Here is a 20,208-nt window from a genome sequence, read left to right as displayed (position 1 = left end):
GCATCTGAAGAAGTGAGGTTCTTACCCACGAAAGCTTATGCTCCCAGTACTTCTGTTAGTCTCAAAGGTGCCACAGGACCCTCTTTTGCTTTTTACCCAGAGAAACTTTTTGAGCACTATCACTTTCCCACATAATTTACGTGTGCAGGTGATAGTGCCTGAAATGTGCACTTACAAACTTGTGCTTGTGAAAAAGGTGTCAGAATTGGGGCACATTTGAAAACTTGGCCCATTTTAGCTGGTAGGGAAAGTAACCTGGGCTTCTGGTGTTTTCTCTTGGGACTTTTCACACATTGAGGAAATTACACTTGTGGAAGATGGTAGATGGACTGATTAAATTTGCATTGACTACGGCTTAGCTGATTCTAATTATCTGTATCTCTAGACATGTTGGGTTCCAGTCCACTCCTCAGTGTTAGAAATTGTAGCTTTTAAATGTCGTATTTTTAGCATAAACAAGCATGTGAAAACTGTGTACAACTTCCATAATTTATAAAAACCTGCATCCAGACCTGTGATTATTTAAACTGGTATCAGTAACTTTACAAAATCTGTAGAGTTCTTTTCTAAATAGAGAATTTAAAAAAATCTAACTTTACCCACCAGTTAATTCTGTCTGTTTAGTTTTCACATTCCATTCACCATGGAAAATTAGAGGAAATGGTCAGAGACAGAAGTCTGCTGTACATTTTGACAAGTAAGCTGCTGGAGAAGGAAGGATTTGTCACTAATTGGTATAGCACTTAAAGATCAGTCAGAGGAATTTTTTGTCTTGTTTTCTTACTTTAGAAAGCTGTATTTAGGTAAGGCAATAATGACTTCAGAAGTTGAAGATACCTTTTTCAGAGATTCTAAGTCCTTGTTTTTAATAGTTTGTCAGAATGGAACTTGCGTCTACACTCCCTAGCAACTGCCTAAGTGAGCAAATATCTGTATTCACAATATTACTTTGCTTTACAGGATGTAACAGTGATACAAAATCTTTAGGTAACTGGTGTGTCTAGGAAGAAAAATTCTAAGGGTTCTAAATGTTTCTCAAGGAAGGATACAAAATATCATTTGTGAATGGACATACACTGTTAATAAGAGCAGGCTTTAGACAGATTGGGTTTTTATTTACTTTTTTTTTCCTTTTTCTTCCAGTGAATTCTAAATGCTACAGTTTGTCCCTGAGGGTACTTACTGTTCTGGGTTGCTTTAAGTGGTGGCCTACTCTTATGTAAAAACCTAGACTATGTAGAGCTTATGTAGCTGCTACTTTAGCCTACTTGGTATTTTTTCAGAAAACCTATAATATGGAATTCCTCTCTTCAGTGCAAACTTTTGTTTAGAAGCTTGAAGATGCTTGAACATCTGTTGAGTCAATAAGTAAAGGTACAGGAGAGAAACTTGTCCTGTTTGTGAATGCTCAGCTAGAGTAGTTTCTGCAACAGATACAGGATTTATGATCTAAAAGTGGGTCCAGAAAAAGATTAGCTGCTAGTATTTAAGGCATTACAAGATTTCCATAGAGAAGAAGTTTTCTAACTCTTTGGGCTCCGGTTCATTATTACTTTTCCCCCTCTAATTTCTCACCCTTCCTTATGCAGCCTTGTATGTAAAATGGCCCTGGTAGATGTCTGCAGAGTAGTAGAGGTCAGGACTACTAATTCCTGTTCCCCAGTCGTGCCAGAGATTTGTTGTGTGAACTAGGAGTGGCTGAGGGATACAGGAAGACTGTTCCAGATGGTATGTGAGGCATTTCCACTGTTAGACGGAGCTGCAGAGAGTTGAGGTACCTGATAGCAAAAGGAATGGGCACTCGGGCAGTATGAGTCCATGTGACAGGCAAGAACAGTTCTATGGAGACTTTAAAAACAACTAAGTGTTTCAGGATTTGGGTAAACAAATGGGAGCTGGTGGAGCTGCTGGAGAATGGAGTTGAGAATGACTCTTTATATGCCCACAGTCGAAGCTGAGAAATGGGAGGCCATAAAGAAGGTAGCTGTCAGGAAAAGAAAAGATAAAAGGCCATGAGGATTTCAGAGGAGGTGGCATCAAAGTGGTAAAAAATGTGGTCAGTGCTATAGAGATGGTCATATTGTAGACAGATTTACAGCATAGTAAACATGAATAGGTAAGTTCTGAATCAAGGGTGATAAGGTTACAGAAAGTGAATAGTAAAAGTATGTTTTTAAATTGAAGAGCAAAATGTTGGAGAATGCCCTTCCTGCCCATAAAAACTTCTGTCTCAGATACTTAGCTGAAGGAACTTTAAATAATGCCTCATATCTTAACAATGTGGATAGAAGTCATCAAATGCACTGAAACATATGTGCACTTGAGAATCATCATCATAAAAGTGGAAATTAAGATTAAAGGGAGAGGAAGGATAGGATGACTGAAAAGGAGGAGCGAGGTAAAAAAGAGCAAAGGGCTGTGAAAAGTAAACCTTTAGACTCTGTGTAGGAGGAGTCTCTTTGTGTAGAGGAGGATCTAGCACAGAAGTCAGCACCATTTGGTGGGGAGGATTAGAACCAGAACAAGGGAGGTTCATAATTTATTGCAGTCGTCTAGATGGATGGAGTTGTCCACAATATTGTAGCCTGCATTGAAATCAAAAAGAAGGAACCTTCGTCAGTAGGGAGGGAGATGGCTGTTGTCTAACTTGGAGAATAGTTCCAATGCCTTGTTCAGAGAAACCCAGATTGAAATCATCACTATTGAGAGGTACATTGAGCACTTTGCTCTTTCCTCCTGTGTTCCCATAAATTATCAAGATTGAACAAATCAGGCTAATGGGTTTATTAAATATAACTTTATCCAGTTCAGAAGAGTGGCCTGGGTACAGTTTTGCAGTTTAAGGGGAAATTGTTCTGGTTTCTTGAAAGAGCTCTGCTCCCTATGGTTAAATTAGTATTTTCCATCATTAAGCATTTAGAAACTAGCTGTAATTTTCCATTAATTACTGTTAGAGGAGAAATGTTCATCAGCTGTTTTTTTTCCCCCCCTTACAGTCCTAACCCTACTGCCAGTATTCAAGTTCTTCAGGAGGTATCCATGTCTCGTTACATTCCTCATCCTTTCCTTGTTGTTTCTGTAACTCTGACATCGGTGAGAACAGAGACTGGCATCAGCTTGAAAATGCCACAGCAGGTATGAGTCTGTCCAGTGTTTTTAGTGGTTGAAGTTTATAAAAAATAACTGACAGTCCCTGGAGTTGGTAGTTTTAGTCTTAAGAGTTCTGCCTGGGTGATGATATCAGACAGTAGCAATAAAGAGTTCTTTTGAAGATGCTTTTCAAATATGTATAAAATGCTTCTATTGTTTAGTATGAGAGCTAAAGCCGAAAAGAATCAAAACAAAAGCAAGCAAGCAAACAAAAGACCTGGATACATTTAACTATTTAAATAGTGTGGGTATGAAATATACGTCTTCTGGATCAATGCCCATAAAATTCCAAGCTGTTCTAGAACATGCATAGAACTCTTTTCTATAATGTAGGACCCCTGGATGCACATAAGGTGCATCTTTTTGGTATTACCCACCAAAGTCAATTAGGCAGTGAATCCATCTAAAGGGGCAGCTGATTCCTGGGAAAGGGGCAATATTTGTTTATGTAGCATTGGGGCCTGGACCAACTTTTCTATCTTAGGTACTTATTGCCCTGTTATCATAGTATAGTCTCACCATTTTTTTATGTACTTATCCTCACTGTGAGGTAGGGAAGCTATTATTTCCATTATACAGATGGAAAACTGATGCACAGAAGGTATGTCTACACTGCAGTTGAGAGTGTGCCTCCCAGCCCAGGTAGATGGACACACTAGCTCTGCTTGAGCTAGTGCCCTAAATATAGCAATGTGGATGTTGCAGCATGGGCTAGCCACCAGAGTATGGACCCAGAGGATCAGGTGGGCTTGTACTTGGGTGACTAGCCCATGACACAGCATCCACATTGCTATTTTTAGCATGCTAGTGCTCCTTGAACTAGTGTGTCTGTCTGCTCGGGTTGGGAGGCATGCTCTCAGCTGCAGTGTACATGTACCCAGAGTGGCACAGTATCTTGTGCAAGGTTGCACAAGAATTCTGTGGTGGAGCAGGGAATTGGACGACTAGTGCCCTTAACTCTGGACTATCCTTCCTTTCCGAAGACTATTACCTATTGGGTTATTTAAGGGACATTAATTGCCTGTGAGAAGTGTAACTGATCTAGTGGATGGGGGGGTTGGAGCTTTCATTGGTTCACTTCCTGCTTCATTCTGAGATGCCTCTTGCATTCTGTTCTTCCTGTGCACAGTGCTGAAGCTGCATTGCGGACTCTAAATCATCATGAGCTCTAGGACACAGTCTTGCCATTCTTAGCTAGCTGCAAGAAAATGCTTATAAGCAAAGGATCAAATTCATTGTCTTCCATCTCAGATGCTGAGAATCTACTATTTGGGTCCTTCTAGTCTGATATGAAAAACTGGATGTGGGCTTTATACACATGATAGTATGTAAGCTGTCAGGCAGTTGATTTAAATGTAAAACAAAATAAATATTTTTCAGAGATCGAAGTATCAGTGTAGTATTAAACGTTTAAGGTTTTTAAGCGCACTTCTATTTGGGAGGGAAACATTTACTCTACAGGTTGGGTTCCCTGATTGCTTTTCAGTCAGGAAATTCCATACCAAATTTGTTGCGTTTATAAGTAAAAACATGTTTACTCTAATTGTCATCTCTGTGAGTCAACCTTGAATATAAAAGTGAAGCTGCGTTCTTTCTGGCCCTAGCATTAACAATAAAGTCCCTGCGATCAATCTTGATTAACAGTTCTATTGATAACTGAGCCAAAATGGAATCCATCTTCCTCTCCTGTAGCAGTGTTGACCCTGCAAAGTCAACAGATCAGAAGTAGAAAAAGCTTACTTTACAATTAAAGTTGAGGCAAAACTACGAATAGACACGGAGTAGTTCTGTTGAACAAGGTGGCATTTTTACAGTCACTTTTACAGTAGAACCATTTAAATGTTTCCTTCTATAGGTGCCCAGTCCTGCTTGTTTCTTCTGATTGCTTCCTATGCTAAATTGGTTCTTTAAGAGGCTTGCCTCTGTGTATTAGGAAGGCTTGACCCTGGCATAACCAATTCCACCATATGGCACTTGCACAGACCAGCAGCAATGCTAACTAAAATAAGCAGATTTAAAAGCAAGGGGCACAAAGGACACTTAGATGATTGGGGTGCATGTATCTGGATAAAATAAAGGAACTAACTTTGTGTACATATAATTATATATATTTACGTTCTTTTTGGTTTTTTCTTTTTTGGAATATGAAATACTCTACAACCACTGCATTCTATTCTCTTCTTCAAAAGTTAAGTGTTGAAAATGGCTGTCCTTATTTGCTGCTGTTCCCTAGGTGAACTGGCAGTGAGCTGCTAGGAGCTTATTTAGCCACAGCTGAGGTAGATACAGTAACCAGCCTCAAGTCAACCCTTTAACTGAGATTTGCGTAGAGGTCTGTGGGAGTGCATTACGTACTAGCTCTGGTAAAGAGCTGTTCCTGTTAAACACCGTTTTAAAAGCCATGGCATTATGCAATGCAGTTTTAGAGTATGTCTGAACTGCAGTTACACACCTCTGGCTGGCCCTCATCAGCTGACTTGGGCTTGTGGGGTTCAGGCTAGGCTATTGGGCTGTAAAATTGCAGTGTAGCTGTTTGGGCTAGTGCTGAAGCCCAAGCTCTGGGACCCCATGATAGGGGAGAGTCCCAGAGCCCAGGCTCTAGCCTGAGCCCAAACGTCTGCACCACTATTTTACAGTGGCACAGCCCAAGCCTTGCAAGCCCAAGTCAGCTGACGTGGGCCAACAGCAAGTGTTAAATTGTAATGTAGACATACCCTTAGAGCCTTTTTGAGGAAAGTTGCACACTGAAACCTCTGCTTACAATTAAACTGTTTTCTTAAAATGAAGAGCAGGGAAAGGACAGCACCTCCCTCCAACATATCCCCAGTTTACATGCTTTACTCCTAGGCAAGCAAAGCTTTTAGGGAGCATATGGGGAAGGTCCCTCCCTAAAACAGATCAAAGCCTTGAGTAGTTGCATCTGTCCTCCTTTATATGCAAGCTGGTTTGGAAGATAGGTAGAAAGAATTGTATCCAGAGTTCATAAGCTAGTATTTACAAGCCTCCTATAAAGATGTGCTTAGTGGGAGTGCCAGTGTTCTGAATTTGTGTTTGGCTGTGAGTTTATGCAGAGACTATACTGTACATATCAAAGCAAAAATGATGGATTCAGAAAAGTTTAGAGATAAGTAATTTACACTTTTTTCCCCCCATAGGCCTGTGAGGCAGAAAGCATTATGTTAAACTTAGCAGGACAACTCATCATGGTACAAAGGGATCGGTCTGGCCCCCAGATACGAGAGAAGGACAGCAGTCCTAACCAAAGGAAACTTGTGAGTAAACATATTTGGGATTACACAAGAATTTTCAAAGGTTCTGAGGACTCAGCATGTTGTGAAGGTGATTGATCTCGGCCTAGAAACAAGTGTGTAGCTACACTTCAATGCCTGTGCTAAAACTGGTTGAATTATTTGTTGTGAATAAATTACCTGACAAATGCAGCCCTCTTTTCTGTTCATGAATCATTCACAAGCCAGTTTTTATTTCTGCAAGTATCTCTGACAATCAGATTACTTACCCCTTGTATTGCTGTAACATAGGGATCCCAATCATGGATCAGGATCCCACTGTGATAGGTGCTGTACGAAGCTTGGGCAAACAATTTTCGACCTGTGGGCTATTCCTAAACTGTTCACTTTGAATACTTGTGGTTTGTCATCCCCTTCAGGCACATACTGGCATTTTTGACTAACTCCTTAAGAGATGAGAGAAATTAACGAACAAACTCTTTAATGTAGGACTATCCTTGTTCTTATGACAATGTGTAGATTGTGAAATTGTTGCTCTTCATATGACTGTCATTCATACTAATGATGTATGTGTGAATTTTCAGAAATTGCAGAGAGAGGTCTGAGCATGGTTGGATTCAAGTGAATGCTTGCAAACATTATTTTTACAGTAACCCACCAGCTCTAGCCTACACTCTGTGCTAAAAATAGGCAATTTGACCAGCCTTCTGACTGGAATTGTCAGTGGCATCAGCTGGTAGGTGAGGAATGAAAGAGCTCCCTCTTGGTGGGTTAATACTGGAGCTTTTTCTTGGTGCCCAAAATGCAGCAAGACTAAGTTGCATAGGAATTGCACTTCTTATCAGTCCTCACTTTTAGAAAAGTAATGACCCCATGGTGACAACAAGCTGTATTTGTGGAAAAAAACCTTTAAAATGGATGTGGGCAGTATTTGATAAATATCCGTGGTATATAGTACATTGCCAGTTTTAGGTTTGTGAGGGTGGAAACGCAGGTTGAATTGCTTTCTTGAGTACTTGCACTGACTAGAGTTTTAGAAATGCCTAATAAAAATACATAATTCTCTACAATAGTGAATTTCTATCATATACTCCCCTCACCGACAAATCTATTAAATGGGAGTGAAATGTGCTGTCAACCCTTTTAACTGATGGAAAGTTACTATTGAGATGAGGCACAAATTAAAAGGATATCAAGATCTTTTTTTCTTTTCTTCCCCAGCTGCCTTTTTGTGCTCCAGTTGTGCTAGCCCAGTCGGTTGAAAATGTTTGGACTACCTGTAGGGCAAACAAACAAAAGCGCCACTTACTGGAGGCACTCTGGCTCAGCTGTGGTGGGTCAGGTATGAAAGTCTGGCTTCCTTTGTTTCCCAGGGATCACCGCAAACCACATTCTTTTTTGTCAAGACGGATCATGCTGCCTTTCCACATCAACATATACCCCTTGGCTGTTCTGTTTGAAGATGCCTTGGTTCTTGGTGCTGTCAATGACACTGTACTCTACGACTGTTTATACACTCACAGCAGTGCTAGACAACATTTGGAGGTCCTCTTTCCTTTCTGTATTGTTGAGAGAACCTCTCAGATCTACCTCCATCACATTTTGCGCCAGCTTTTGGTGAGGAACCTAGGAGAGCAAGCCTTGCTTTTGGCCCAGTCCTGTGCCACATTACCTTACTTTCCTCATGTGCTAGAACTGATGCTTCATGAAGTGCTGGAAGAAGAAGCTACCTCGCGGGAGCCCATTCCCGACCCTCTGCTTCCCACTGTGGCTAAGTTCATTACAGAGTTCCCCCTTTTCCTGCAGACAGTTGTTCATTGTGCTAGGAAGACAGAATATGCCCTGTGGAATTACCTTTTTGCTGCTGTTGGAAACCCAAAAGACTTATTTGAGGAGTGCTTAATGGCCCAGGACTTAGACACAGCTGCCTCTTACCTTATTATCCTACAGGTAATAGTATCCTGCTACTTGATTACAAAAAAGAAGTGACCATTTAGTCCCCATTTTTTTTGGTTTCATTTAAACGATTTATTGCATGTTTGGCATAACTGTTTTTTAAAAATAAATATAACACTTTTTTTGGTGGGCAACTCACCTCAATTATATCTATTTAGGGATCAAATTAAATATGAATAGGTCCCTAAAATGGCACTTAACAAAATGGAAAACTGTGAAATATGACTTTACCTACAACTCTCATTTTTGAGCATACTGCTGGGGCAGGGGCTTGACTTTTTCGAAAAGTATTGCTGGGTTGCAGAAGCAAATTATTTGTATATTGTGCATTGTTACTTGTAGAACATGGAGGTTCCAGCAGTTAGTAGGCAACATGCCACTCTTCTGTTCAACACTGCCCTGGAGCAGGGAAAGTGGGACCTTTGTCGTCACATGATCAGATTTCTTAAAGCCATTGGTTCTGGTGAATCAGAGACTCCGCCACCAACACCCACAACTCAGGTTTGTTAAGAAAATCATAAATCTTCTACATCAGTCACTAAACATAATGAATCTCATGTATACCCAGGATGTAACATGTTTTTACTGTAGTTGGTCATATCCTTCTTTGTTGTAGGAACCCAGCTCAACTGGTGGCTTTGAGTTCTTCAGACATCGCAGCATTAGTTTATCTCAATCAGCAGAGAATCTTCCTGCTAACAAATTTAATCTACAGAAAACACTGAGCATGCCTTCCGGTCCATCTGGGAAAAGGTAACATTTGTATCCTAGTACAATTCATGACTGATCCCTACCATGCTGGGCCACTGTACAGAGAATAGTTCTTGCCCCACTCATCCAAACTATTTACATTGTAACAAATCATACAATGGGGCTATATTAAGGCCTGGGCACTCATGACTCCTGGAGTCATGTGAGATCAGGATTTCAGTTTCCGTTTAAAAAAAAATTGTTTCTAGCCCTTATGGATGCAAAGACAAGTTGAAAAGTGTGAACCAAATATAACTGATGCCTGCCTGAAATAGTACCTCTGGAATGTGTGAGCTGGGCCATTCATCTTAAATGTGAAACCTGTTGTTAGTCCTGAAAGGGTCTGGGCCACAGCATGGGTGGGGGGCGGGGAGATGTTATGTGGGGGGTGCCCAGGACCCTAGATTGTCTTAATTTGGCCCTGACAGCAACCTTAGTGGTGTTCTGTGTGCTGTGAGATTCCACAGACCTCTGGAGGTTCTACTGTGAGCACTCACATGTCCATTAACTGTAATAGAGCATCTCACCTAATACTGCAGAAGAAATATTTCTCCCTTTGCTTTTACTGCACATATTGTCTACTTCGATTTCCGTCTATCATAACTTTTTATGTGCATGAGCTGTAACTTTGATATTAAAAAGAACGAGGAGTACTTGTGGCACCTTAGAGACTAACAAATTTATTTGGGCATAAGCTTTCGTGGGCTAAAACCCACTTCATCGGATGCTTCTTTGTTCTGCTTAGAAGTGGTAAACAAGATAAAATGCAGGGAACACAAACCAGAATTGTCCATAGGAAGTTACTGTCCAATATTGTATTTTTAAAATCATTTTGAGGAAAATGACCCTTTGGACCACGGTGTTTGATCTTTACTCAAATAAAATGCAACAAGATAGTACTAAGGTCAAGAACTTAGCAGGTGTAATAAAACAGACATTTACATGGATAACAAGAATATCCAGAGTTGTTACAGTAAATTTTATAAAATTTAAGAAACAAATCTTTTGAAGGCCTGGTGTGGTAGGGGTTGGATGCCAGTAAAATTACCAAAAGAAACAAGCAATTAGCAAAATGAATATTTTGGGGAAACAATTAGATGGGATTATTTATCTAATTAATTGCTTCTCACATGACTAGTTCAGGAAAACCAAATCAAAAGCTGGACTTATTGATTATGGTTATTAATGAGACTGCACTGGGAGTGCATCACTGCAAAACTTAACATGGATTCTTTTATAAACTGCTGCTCCAAAATAAACCATTAACTTGACTTTGAAATAAAGAGTTTAAGTAATTAAAAATGATAAAACCAATAAACAAATCATGCAAATGATATACACCACATAAACAAGTAAATAAAATGAATGATACAGTGTGGCAATTCTTAAGACAACCGCTAAACAAAACATGAAATTCTGAAATGTAAATTAAAGTATGGTTGGTTAACTATATTGAATGGACTAGTTATAAAGCTGAGTATAAAATTCAAAAACCTCTGAGCATTAACCACAATGGTGTTCACTTTTTAAAATACTAACAGCATCCATTTTTAACATAATTCAACAGCTAAACTGAGACAGAATATCAAATAACCAAGTATAAACTTAATGAAGTAACTGGACTGCAACAACTATAATTCAACTTCTTCATAGGGCTGTCAAGTGATTAAAATTAATTGTTATTAATTGCAGGATTAAACAATAGAATAGCATTTATTTAAATATTTATGGATATTTTCTACATTTTCAAATATATTGATTTCAATGATAACAGAATACAAAGTGTACAGTGCTCACTTTATATTTATTTTTATTACAGATATTTGATTTGCACTGTAAAAAACAAAAGAAATACTTTTCAATTAACCTATTACAAGTACTGTAGTGTAATCTTTATCATGAAAGTTGAACTTACAAATGTAGAATTGTGTGTAAAAAAACAAACAAACAAAAAACTGCATTCAAAAATAAAAACAATGTTAAACAATATAAAAGCCTACAAGTCCACTCAGTCCTGTTTCTTGTTCAGTCAATCGCTCAGACAAACAAGTTTTGTTTACATTTGCAGGAGATAAGCTGCCTGCTTCTTGTTCAGTGTCACCTGAAAGTGAGAACAGGTGTTCTCGTGGCACTATTGTAGCCGGTGTTGCAAGGTATTTACGTTTCTGATGCGCTAAAGAGTCATACGTCCCTTCATGCCTCAGTCACCATTCCAGAGGACATGTGTCCATGCTGATTACAGGTTCTGCTCGATAACAATCCAAAGTAGTGCAGACCAATGCATATTCCTTTTCATCATCTGTCAGATGCCACCAGCAGAAGGCTGATTTTCATTTTTGGTAGTTCAGTTCTATAGTTTCTGCATTGGAGTATTGCTCTTTTAAGACTTCTCAAAGCATGCTCCACACCTCGTCCCTCTCAGGTTTTGGAAGGCACTTCAGATTCTTAAACCTTGGGTGGAGTGCTGTAGCTATCTTTAAAAATCTGACATTGGTACCTTTTTTGCGTTTTGTCAAATCTGCAACGAAAGTGGTGTTAAAATGAACATGTGCTGAGTTATCATCTGAGACTACTATAACATGAAATATATGGCAGAATGCGGGCAAAACTGAGCCAGAGACCTGCAATTCTCCCCCAAGGAGTTCAGTCACAAATTTAAGTAACGCGTTATTTTTTTAAAGAGCATCATCAGCATGGAAGTATGTCCTCTGGAATGGTAGCTGAAGCATGAAGGAGAGTATGAAAGTTTAGCTTATCTGTCATGTAAATATCTTGCAATGCCAGCTACAAAAGTGCTATGCGAATGCTGAAATTTAGTTATATACTCATCAAACTAAAGGTTTCAAGTTTAGTCCTTTTAAGCAGTACAACAGATAGTAAGGCAAGGAGGGATAGCTCAGTGGTTTGAGCATTGGTCTGCTAAACTCAGGGTTGTGAGTTCAATTCTTGAGAGTGCCATTTAGGGATCTGGGGCAAAATCAGTACTTGGTCCTGCTAGTGAAGGCAGGGGGCTGGACTCGATGACCTTTCAAGATCCCTTTCAGTTCTAGGAGATAGGATATCTCCATTTATTAAGTGAGCGTAGCACTACACAGACAGGTATGAACAATAATTCTGGCAATTACAGGTGAAAGCATGCAGTTCAAATCAATTTTAGTTACAGTGAAGTCAGACTGATGTCCTACAAGCTGAGTTCAGTCATGTTCTTAGGAGAATTTTCTCCAGTGTTAAGCTATTTTAAAACTTTCCTTTTTTGTACCATTTAAAATTAAGATATTTCTAATTGAATCGAAGTTGTTAGATTTATGACTTTGGTATTAAGAGTTCCTACCAGCCCAAGCACAGAAATTCCCTATGGAATTTTTAGCCATAAGCATTGATTTCCTAAATCTTTGTGCTTCTGAGCAGGTGGAATTTTTCACTGTGTGCAATTGTCATCTTCATGGTGGGAGGATTCTGTCCAGGGAAACATCTTTTTCCCTAAGCTGCCAGATCAAAGATTCTTGTAAAAGACTCCGGGTATTTCTACGCTACCCGACGGATCAGTGGGCAGCGATCGATCCAGCAGGGGTCGATTTATCGCGTCTAGTCTAGATGCGATAAATCAACACCCGAGCGTTCTCCTGTCGACTCCTGTACTCCACCACCGCGAGAGGCACAGGCAGAGTCGACAGGGAAGCAGCAGCAGTCGACTCACCACAGTGAAGACACCGCGGTGAGTACGTCTAAGTACGTCGACTTCAGCTACCTTATTCACGTAACTGACGTTGCGTAACTTAGATCAATTCCTCCTCCCCCCTTCTCCCCCCCCCTGCCAGTGTAGACCAGGCCTCCTACTCAAAAAAATCAATCTTTCTCAAGGAGCGCTAAACACTTCTTATATGGAATGGACCAGCTTTCTCTGAATCTGGTGGTGGTCTACCAGAAGTAGGTTTTGCTGGACTAGTCATATGAGATGCAATTAATAATTCTATCTAAATGTTTCTCCCAAGTATCAGTTTTGATTGTTTTTCTTGTGGTATTTTTATTTTTAAAATTACATAGTGTTCAACCTCTTTTCAACCCCATAAAGGGATAAAAACATTAAGCTTCAGAGTTTACTCAGATCTCTAACTATTGGAAGTTAGGACAAACTTTATTGGGAGCAGGCTATCCTATTTTCCTTCTATTTTCTTCCTTTCTGTAAAAGAGCTGGTAATTGGCCATTGTTAAAGACCAAGTACTGGACTAGATGGACCCCTGGTCTGATCCAATAAGACATTTGTGTTCCAGAATACTGTACATTTTGTTTTTAAAGGCAGTGTCCCCCTCCCACTCAGATATGGTGCTTGGTATATGAAGGAACAGGGTAGATATCTGTGCTTTGACGGTAATATGAAGCACATTTCCTCTGTTATCTTCTTCAGTGGGTTTGGACCTCACAGGCCTCTCCTGTTTGAAGATTGCTACTATTCCACCACCAGCACAAAGTCCACTTCCTGGATCAGTATTTAAAGTTAATGTAAGACACTTGGTACCTGTATGAAACATTGACCCAGGGAAAAGCTCACTTCTCACAAAACTTGCAAGACTACCATGATTTTTCATGCATATGTATATCCATCTCCTGAAGAGTCATTTGCTGAAAGCTTGCTACTTCTGAGGGAATTCTGAGCCTAAAAATTCTGCACATTTTAATTTGTCAATAAATAAATGTGGAGGCTCCAGCATGGCAGTGGGGAGCACAGGTCACTGGCTGCATTGAGATGGGAGATCACCCTATAGTACCCCACCCAAGGACAGGGACTCGGGGGTGAGGCTACACCTGACCCAGCGCAGGGGCTGGGCTGGCTCCAGAAACACCCCAGGGCTCTGCCCCTCAGTGCCAAGCACACCAGGTGTGGGCAGGCAGGTTCAGGCTAGCAGGATCCAGGTGTGGGGCAAGAGGGTTCTGTGTGTGGTAGTTTTGGTGTGGGAAGCTCTGTGAGGCATCTGGATGCAGAGGGGCTTATTGAGGGGGGGATGGGGAAGGGGTTCCAGGTGCAGGGGCAATGGGACTCTGCCAGGGGGTCCATGTGAAGATGGCTAGGGCTCAGCAGGGGGTGTGTGGGGTTTAGTGGGGAGTTTGGGTGCTGGGAGTGTGGAGCTGGGTGGGGTGGGGGTCTGGTTCGGGCTCAGTGGGGTGGGACTGGAGAGTGGCAGGAGTGCTTGTCTGTGAGAGAAACTGCTAGTGCCACAGTCTTCTGGAGTTTGCTTTCTCTGAGAGGCCACTTTGGAAGGGGGGCTGCTCCTTGCTTCCCTCGTGACATGTAGCCCTGCCTTCACTGCTAAGACTTAAGGCCCTGCAGCTGGTGCTGCCTATCTAGTTTCTATCTACCACATTCCTATTGTCACATAGCTCATAGTGATAGTGGAGGCTCTTGGGTAAAGGAACCCCAGGTAACGCGTAATCTCTTTTATCAACGTGCAAGTGGTTTTCACCATTAAATTGTTACTCAACTTAGTTTGCAATTTCATATATCTGTGCTACAGCTGATCTATAAGTGACTTTTAAGCTACAGTCTTAATATCACCTCACCTCTTCTCTTCTCTTGTGTTGGTCCACAGGTGGAGTAAAGACAGTGACTGTGCTGAGAATATGTACATTGATATGATGCTCTGGCGTCATGCTCGACGCTTGCTGGAGGAAATCAGGCTTAAAGACCTTGGATGCTTCGCTGCGCAACTAGGCTTTGAGCTGATTGGTTGGCTGTGTAAGGAGCGAGCCCGAGCTGCCCATGTGGAGGATTTTGTGATTGCCTTGAAGAGACTACACAAAGACTTTCTCTGGCCATTTCCAGTCATACCAGCTTGCTCTGTTAATTCACCTTTCAAGAATGGAAAGTACAAGACAGGTGCTGTACCATCAGAGTTATTTTGGTGGACTAGGTTTCTTTCCTGCAGTCCTGCCTCCATTAGTTTTAATCTCTCGTATCTCAGTTCAGCCAAGCAAAGAACAGGTTGAGGTTTATCACCTGCACAGTTCCTTACTTTGCATGGCTTTGAAGGGGTTCTGTTTAGCATAGACATCATGTCTTCGCAGTAGTTATATTGTAGCTTCTGTTGAGATTTCTTGTTTTCTCTCAGAAGTTATATTTTAGCTGTATTAAATCAGAGAACTAGATCTCTGTTACAGGTCAGTCTGGACACAACATTTTATATAATTTCAGCCAAAGAAAGTGACTAAAATCAGTACATTTATGTGGTTTTAGATGGGCATTTGATCAGCTTTATCTGATTTTTAGAGATACACCTTGTTTTTCATGTGACTTGCTGAAATTTGCTAGCAATGTGGTAGTGAGATGGAAGAGTTAAAATTGTGAGAATGTGCTGCAGTTTTCAAACCTGTATTACAATGTTGTTGTTACATCTTTCAATATATTATTTTGTGAGATTACCACATGGATCTCACTGCAATCTTAAAGCATCTTTTAATTCTATAAGCTAGACTGAGTTTGTCTCAAGATTGCAAAAAAGTGAGTTTACGTGGTAGCTCAGCTATGCCAACAACATATTAGATGGCACTTCCACTGTGTGCCAGTATCTAGGTACACTGACGCTGATCAAAGGGTCTTACAATAGCCATAAGATCTGCATTCCCTTGCGTTTGTTCATTTGTCAGCAACTTAAGTACTTGAATTTTGACTTGGATATAACTGTAAAAAGTTGTTTGGGAGATGTATTAAAAAATGGCTACTTGTATTGTAGGTCAGTTTTTTATAAATGCCTCCTTATTTCTAGCTGTTGGAGAGCAGCTGCTCAAGTCCCAGTCTGCAGACAGCTTTTTAAATGTGGAAATGGACACGGGGGTCTCAAGTGCACCTCAGAGTCACAGCTGGCTTAGCACCATCAATTCCTCCCAGAGAGAAATGGACACACTTTCATCCCATGGACCTCACATGCAAGATGCATTCCTCTCTCCTTTATTAAATAAAGGTAGGTTCTCTCTCACACACTCTCACACACACACACCCTTTCTGCATCACCCTCAGAAAATTGCATCTAGGTATTCATCATTTGTCATGAATGCTCATCACTGCTGTATGGTGCTGTCCTGTTATCTGGTGATACAATAATGCAGAAAAGATTGGCTCAGTCAGTGGAAAAGTATGCTAGAAACATTTAAAAGTACATTGACAACTTTGTGGCTGAGTCAGAATTGAAGACTATGACCATGCAAGCGACAGCTGTATTTAAAAGGACTTGAAAGTAAAAAATCATGTCTGGTGTTTTTTTAGAAAAGGTCCTTACCTGTGTTGGTAGGACCTAAAACTATTAAAACTGATGATTTTAATAACAAAATTTGACTGTTTCCTTTCTGTATCTTGATTTTTTTGGAAAAAGACTAGTCAATTTTAAATCAGTTTCACACTTCCCAATCCACTCCTGCTCTTCAGACTAAATGTGTATCCTTCATGACAATTTCACTCACTTCATCTTAATACTGACTGTTTTAGAGCATAAACAGGAATCAAAGGCACATAGGACTGTTGGAAATAACGATTAACTGGGGGCATGAATCAGCATTCATGTCATGCTCAGGGAAGCTAATGATCCAACCAGCAGACCAAATTTGGTGATGAATCTTGGGCATGTTGCGCACATGCTAAGAACAGCCTTGTAACCTATTTCCACTGACTCTAGTTCTAGGATCAATTAAGATGTTCACCGTAGTAAGTCTGATTACTAATAGTGTTTGGGAGATTTCTACATCTGTCCAAGAGCTCAACAGTACTTCACTATTTTCCAAATGATCTGTATGAGTGCCTGGGAGACCTGTTGTATACATATTACTCTTCCTACTCAGTTTATCCTGCAGGATTGTCTTTACCTGGTACAAACAAGAATTGCTACTGAAAAAACAGCTTGCAAAGAAAAGCAAGTCTATCTTTAAGTATATATTAATCCAATGCACCAACAAGACCTTTAAATCCTTAGAAGGACACTATACCTACATTCAGATTGCTCCTGGCTAACTGCTCGCTGTTCAGTACCCAATAACACCCTTACTGAATCCCAAAGCTAGTTACGTTGGTATGTAAATGTTTAACTATTAAATGAGCCCAAACAGTTTCTGGAGGAAGCAGTGCAAAAGAAAACATTGACACCTGATAAATTAATAGATGGCTTTCTAAATATCCTGTTGAATGTATTTTGGTAGGTGATGAATGCAGCATTGGTTCAGCAACAGACCTGACAGAAACAAGTTCTATTGTGGATGGTGACTGGACCATGGTGGATGAAAACATCTCCACTCTAAGTTTAACACAGTCAGAGCTGGAACATCTCTCTCTGGAATTGGCTAGTAAAGGGCCACACAAGTCACAGGTCCAACTACGGTAAGTTACATCATCATAAGATGAATTGAGACTAAAATATGTTCACTCTTGCTTTTAGCATGTGTGTGATCTAGCGTTGTTTGAATTTTGTCCTTGGGAGGAGGAAAAGCGTGCCACTGCATGAACTGTTTTGTTCTTATAGGTATTTGCTACACATCTTCATGGAAGCAGGATGTCTGGACTGGTGCATTATCATAGGCCTTATTCTCAGAGAATCTTCAATAATCAACCAGGTTTTTATCATAATGCAGTCCTCTGATGCCGATGGAGAGATCTGGCAGAATATCAAGACTGGGCTACATGCTGTAGACAGATGGGCTTCCACAGATTGGTAAGTGTCATTGCAGCAGATTAGTTTTGATAGATGGCTGAATACAGAATTTTGTACGTAATTCAATTTGGGGGTTATATTGATTAGTGTGAGGTTGAGGTTTTTCACATAGCAATCTCTTTTCTTCCTGTGTGTTTGTACAAGACCTGGAACAACGGGGCCTTGATCCTGTCTGAGGCTTTTCAGTGCCACTGCAATATACTGATTACTTGGGTTTCTAGTTGTATTGAAAATGTATCACTTTACATTTTTACTAATTACAGAACACAGTGCTGTGTCTTCCACTACTTTATAAGTTTTAAAATTCTTTTGAATAAATGAAGGGACCCTCGTATTACAATATATAATTTGGTATTTTGACAATGTTCTGCTACTTGGGTCTCTATTTACATTGTTTAGACACTCAGAATAGAATTTTCCTTAGCAGCTTCCCTGTAGAAATCCACAGCTCTGTAACAGTCTGTAATAATGCATAGTCCCCTGAAACAATGGTCTCTATTTGAATTGCTGTCACTGTTTGACAGTAGCAGCTTGACCCCATGCGCTTTATGCAAGAGCTGTAATAGGTGGCTCTACAGTAATGGTTTACTGCTGAAGCCTAGAGGGCAGAATGTGAATGAAGTGCTATTTTTAGTTGACTGCATAGTTACCTCTTCCTTCTTTGTTCTTTAGCCCTGGGTACAAGCCATTTTTAAATGTCATCAAGCCACAGCTCCAGAAACTAAGTGAGATATCAGAAGAGCAAGTGCAGCCTGAAGCTTTTCAACCAGTGAACCCTTGTAAGGTTACTGAACAAGCCAGCCCAAGGGCAGAGGAAAGCCGGAGTTTGACCTGCCATAGCACTAGCCCTCAGAGTGATAGTGGAAGTAGCAGTGTGAGTCGACATGAAGAGGACATGTCTGGGGCAGAGGAGGAGGATCCTCTCCAGGAAGGCAGTTATGACTGCACTGTATCCTAACATGATTTTAGCTATTAATGATAGCACAGCTGGCAGATAAGTACACAAATTATCAGGATTGTAAGGAAGCAAACCAGCTTTCAGACATGCTTCCCTGGGTTGGATTTTAATGTTTGATTTCTACAAGCATTGAATAGAGAATGTCAAATCCATGGATGAATATAAGGTGACCTCAAATAAGCAGCTCAACCTTTCAGTTTTAAAACACCTACAATTGAAACCAAGAGAATAGTTGTGTAAAAAGATTTGGTTTTATTGTGACTAAGACTTGTTCTTCCTCTGTCCTCCTCTAAATTGAGCTTCCTCTCTGGTACTGGATATTGATTGCAGAAGGACAGCAATAGGCATCAATGCAGTTTATTTTAACATCCATTTCATGGGTCCCTTTGCCATATGCGTCACCTAATTTGAACAACCTTCTGAATATCTCCTATATAATGAGAGAAAGCAAGAGATGACTACACCATTTTATAATCCTCCCCACCTTGCCTGTTTTTCCTGTCACTTAAAAATATGAATTGTAAGACGAAGCTAGTTAGAAAGTTATGGCCTGAGTCAACTGGGATCTAAGTGTTTAATAGATTATGCTATTTGATATCACTAAATATTTTGTATTAAAGAATTGTAAAGTGTATGTTTTTGTGAATATTCTTGTATAAATATTCTCAAGGGTGTGCTGTTCATGCTCTTGGAGTTGTACCATATTTGAAGGTACCCGTGTATTTTGCATGGTTATAACTAACTGGTAAAATTAAAGCAGAGTTGCACTTCCTTCTGGATGTGGCATACTTTTACTCTGCCCTATCCTTAGAGTAACATTTTAAAAGTGGCTTGGTTTTTACACTTGGCCACTCTGACCTACAATTAATTTTAAGATTACTGAACGTTTATTTATTTCATGTGTAAATTCCTTTCACAAGAATGGATTTTTTTATATAAATAGAATCACTTATGTACTGTTACTAAAATTTAATATGTAAGCAGTGCATACTTACTTTTTTTCAACATTTTATAATGTGTATACCTGTAATTAAATATAAGATTTTATTTTAACTTTCGGACACTGTTCTGAAAAGCTGGCTGCAGAAGTCTCATAGCTGCTTTGAGGTGCTTATTTTCTTAGCTGCTGTCTCCCAATATATGTAATATTAAATACCTGTAACAGTATTAATTTAGATATTAGCTTGTTTGTACGGTGCAATCTGAACAAAATAATGCAACATTGCTTATTTTATACAAAATCCCACTGGCTTATTTTTATAACATCATTGTATTGATTTTTTTACAATGTGGTAGTTACAGCATAGTCTCCCTCTGCTGTTATTCCCATTCAGATTCTGAAAATAAAACCTGACCTGTCTTAAGTGTGAAGAATATTCACAAGGGTGAAATAAGTGGCTGGTTGCACTTGCTTATTTATGTTTTAAAGAGTTTAATGGTATCTGCTGTAGGTGTAAT

The 20,208-nt window shown here is 40.0% G+C and overlaps 2 protein-coding genes across 4 annotated transcripts in view; one reads left to right on the top strand and one right to left on the bottom strand.

Moving 5' to 3' along the window:
- RIC1 (RIC1 homolog, RAB6A GEF complex partner 1) overlaps nt 1-20,144 on the top strand; it is an 86,548-nt gene extending 66,404 nt beyond the window's left edge. For all 3 annotated transcript variants that reach the window (XM_034774326.1, XM_034774328.1, XM_034774325.1), the window contains 10 exons: nt 2,997-3,135; nt 6,306-6,422; nt 7,620-8,348; nt 8,697-8,855; nt 8,971-9,107; nt 14,691-14,977; nt 15,864-16,058; nt 17,284-17,461; nt 17,604-17,792; nt 18,465-20,144. In XM_034774326.1, coding sequence (XP_034630217.1) covers nt 2,997-3,135; nt 6,306-6,422; nt 7,620-8,348; nt 8,697-8,855; nt 8,971-9,107; nt 14,691-14,977; nt 15,864-16,058; nt 17,284-17,461; nt 17,604-17,792; nt 18,465-18,750 — 2,416 coding nt within the window. In that variant the 3' untranslated portion in view covers nt 18,751-20,144. The remainder of the gene's footprint in view (nt 1-2,996; nt 3,136-6,305; nt 6,423-7,619; nt 8,349-8,696; nt 8,856-8,970; nt 9,108-14,690; nt 14,978-15,863; nt 16,059-17,283; nt 17,462-17,603; nt 17,793-18,464) is intronic.
- The window catches only part of ERMP1 (endoplasmic reticulum metallopeptidase 1), a 55,332-nt gene continuing 54,216 nt past the window's right edge, over nt 19,093-20,208 (bottom strand). Inside the window, exon 17 of the transcript XR_004646215.1 lies at nt 19,093-19,180. The gene's annotated coding sequence lies outside the window, so the exon portion shown is untranslated. The remainder of the gene's footprint in view (nt 19,181-20,208) is intronic.

Source organism: Trachemys scripta, chromosome 6, assembly GCF_013100865.1.
Source record: "Trachemys scripta elegans isolate TJP31775 chromosome 6, CAS_Tse_1.0, whole genome shotgun sequence".
In the NCBI taxonomy this organism is placed as follows: Eukaryota; Metazoa; Chordata; order Testudines; family Emydidae; genus Trachemys; species Trachemys scripta.
The sequence above is the reverse complement of the archived record's forward strand: the minus strand, read 5'-3'. Positions and strand labels throughout refer to the sequence as shown.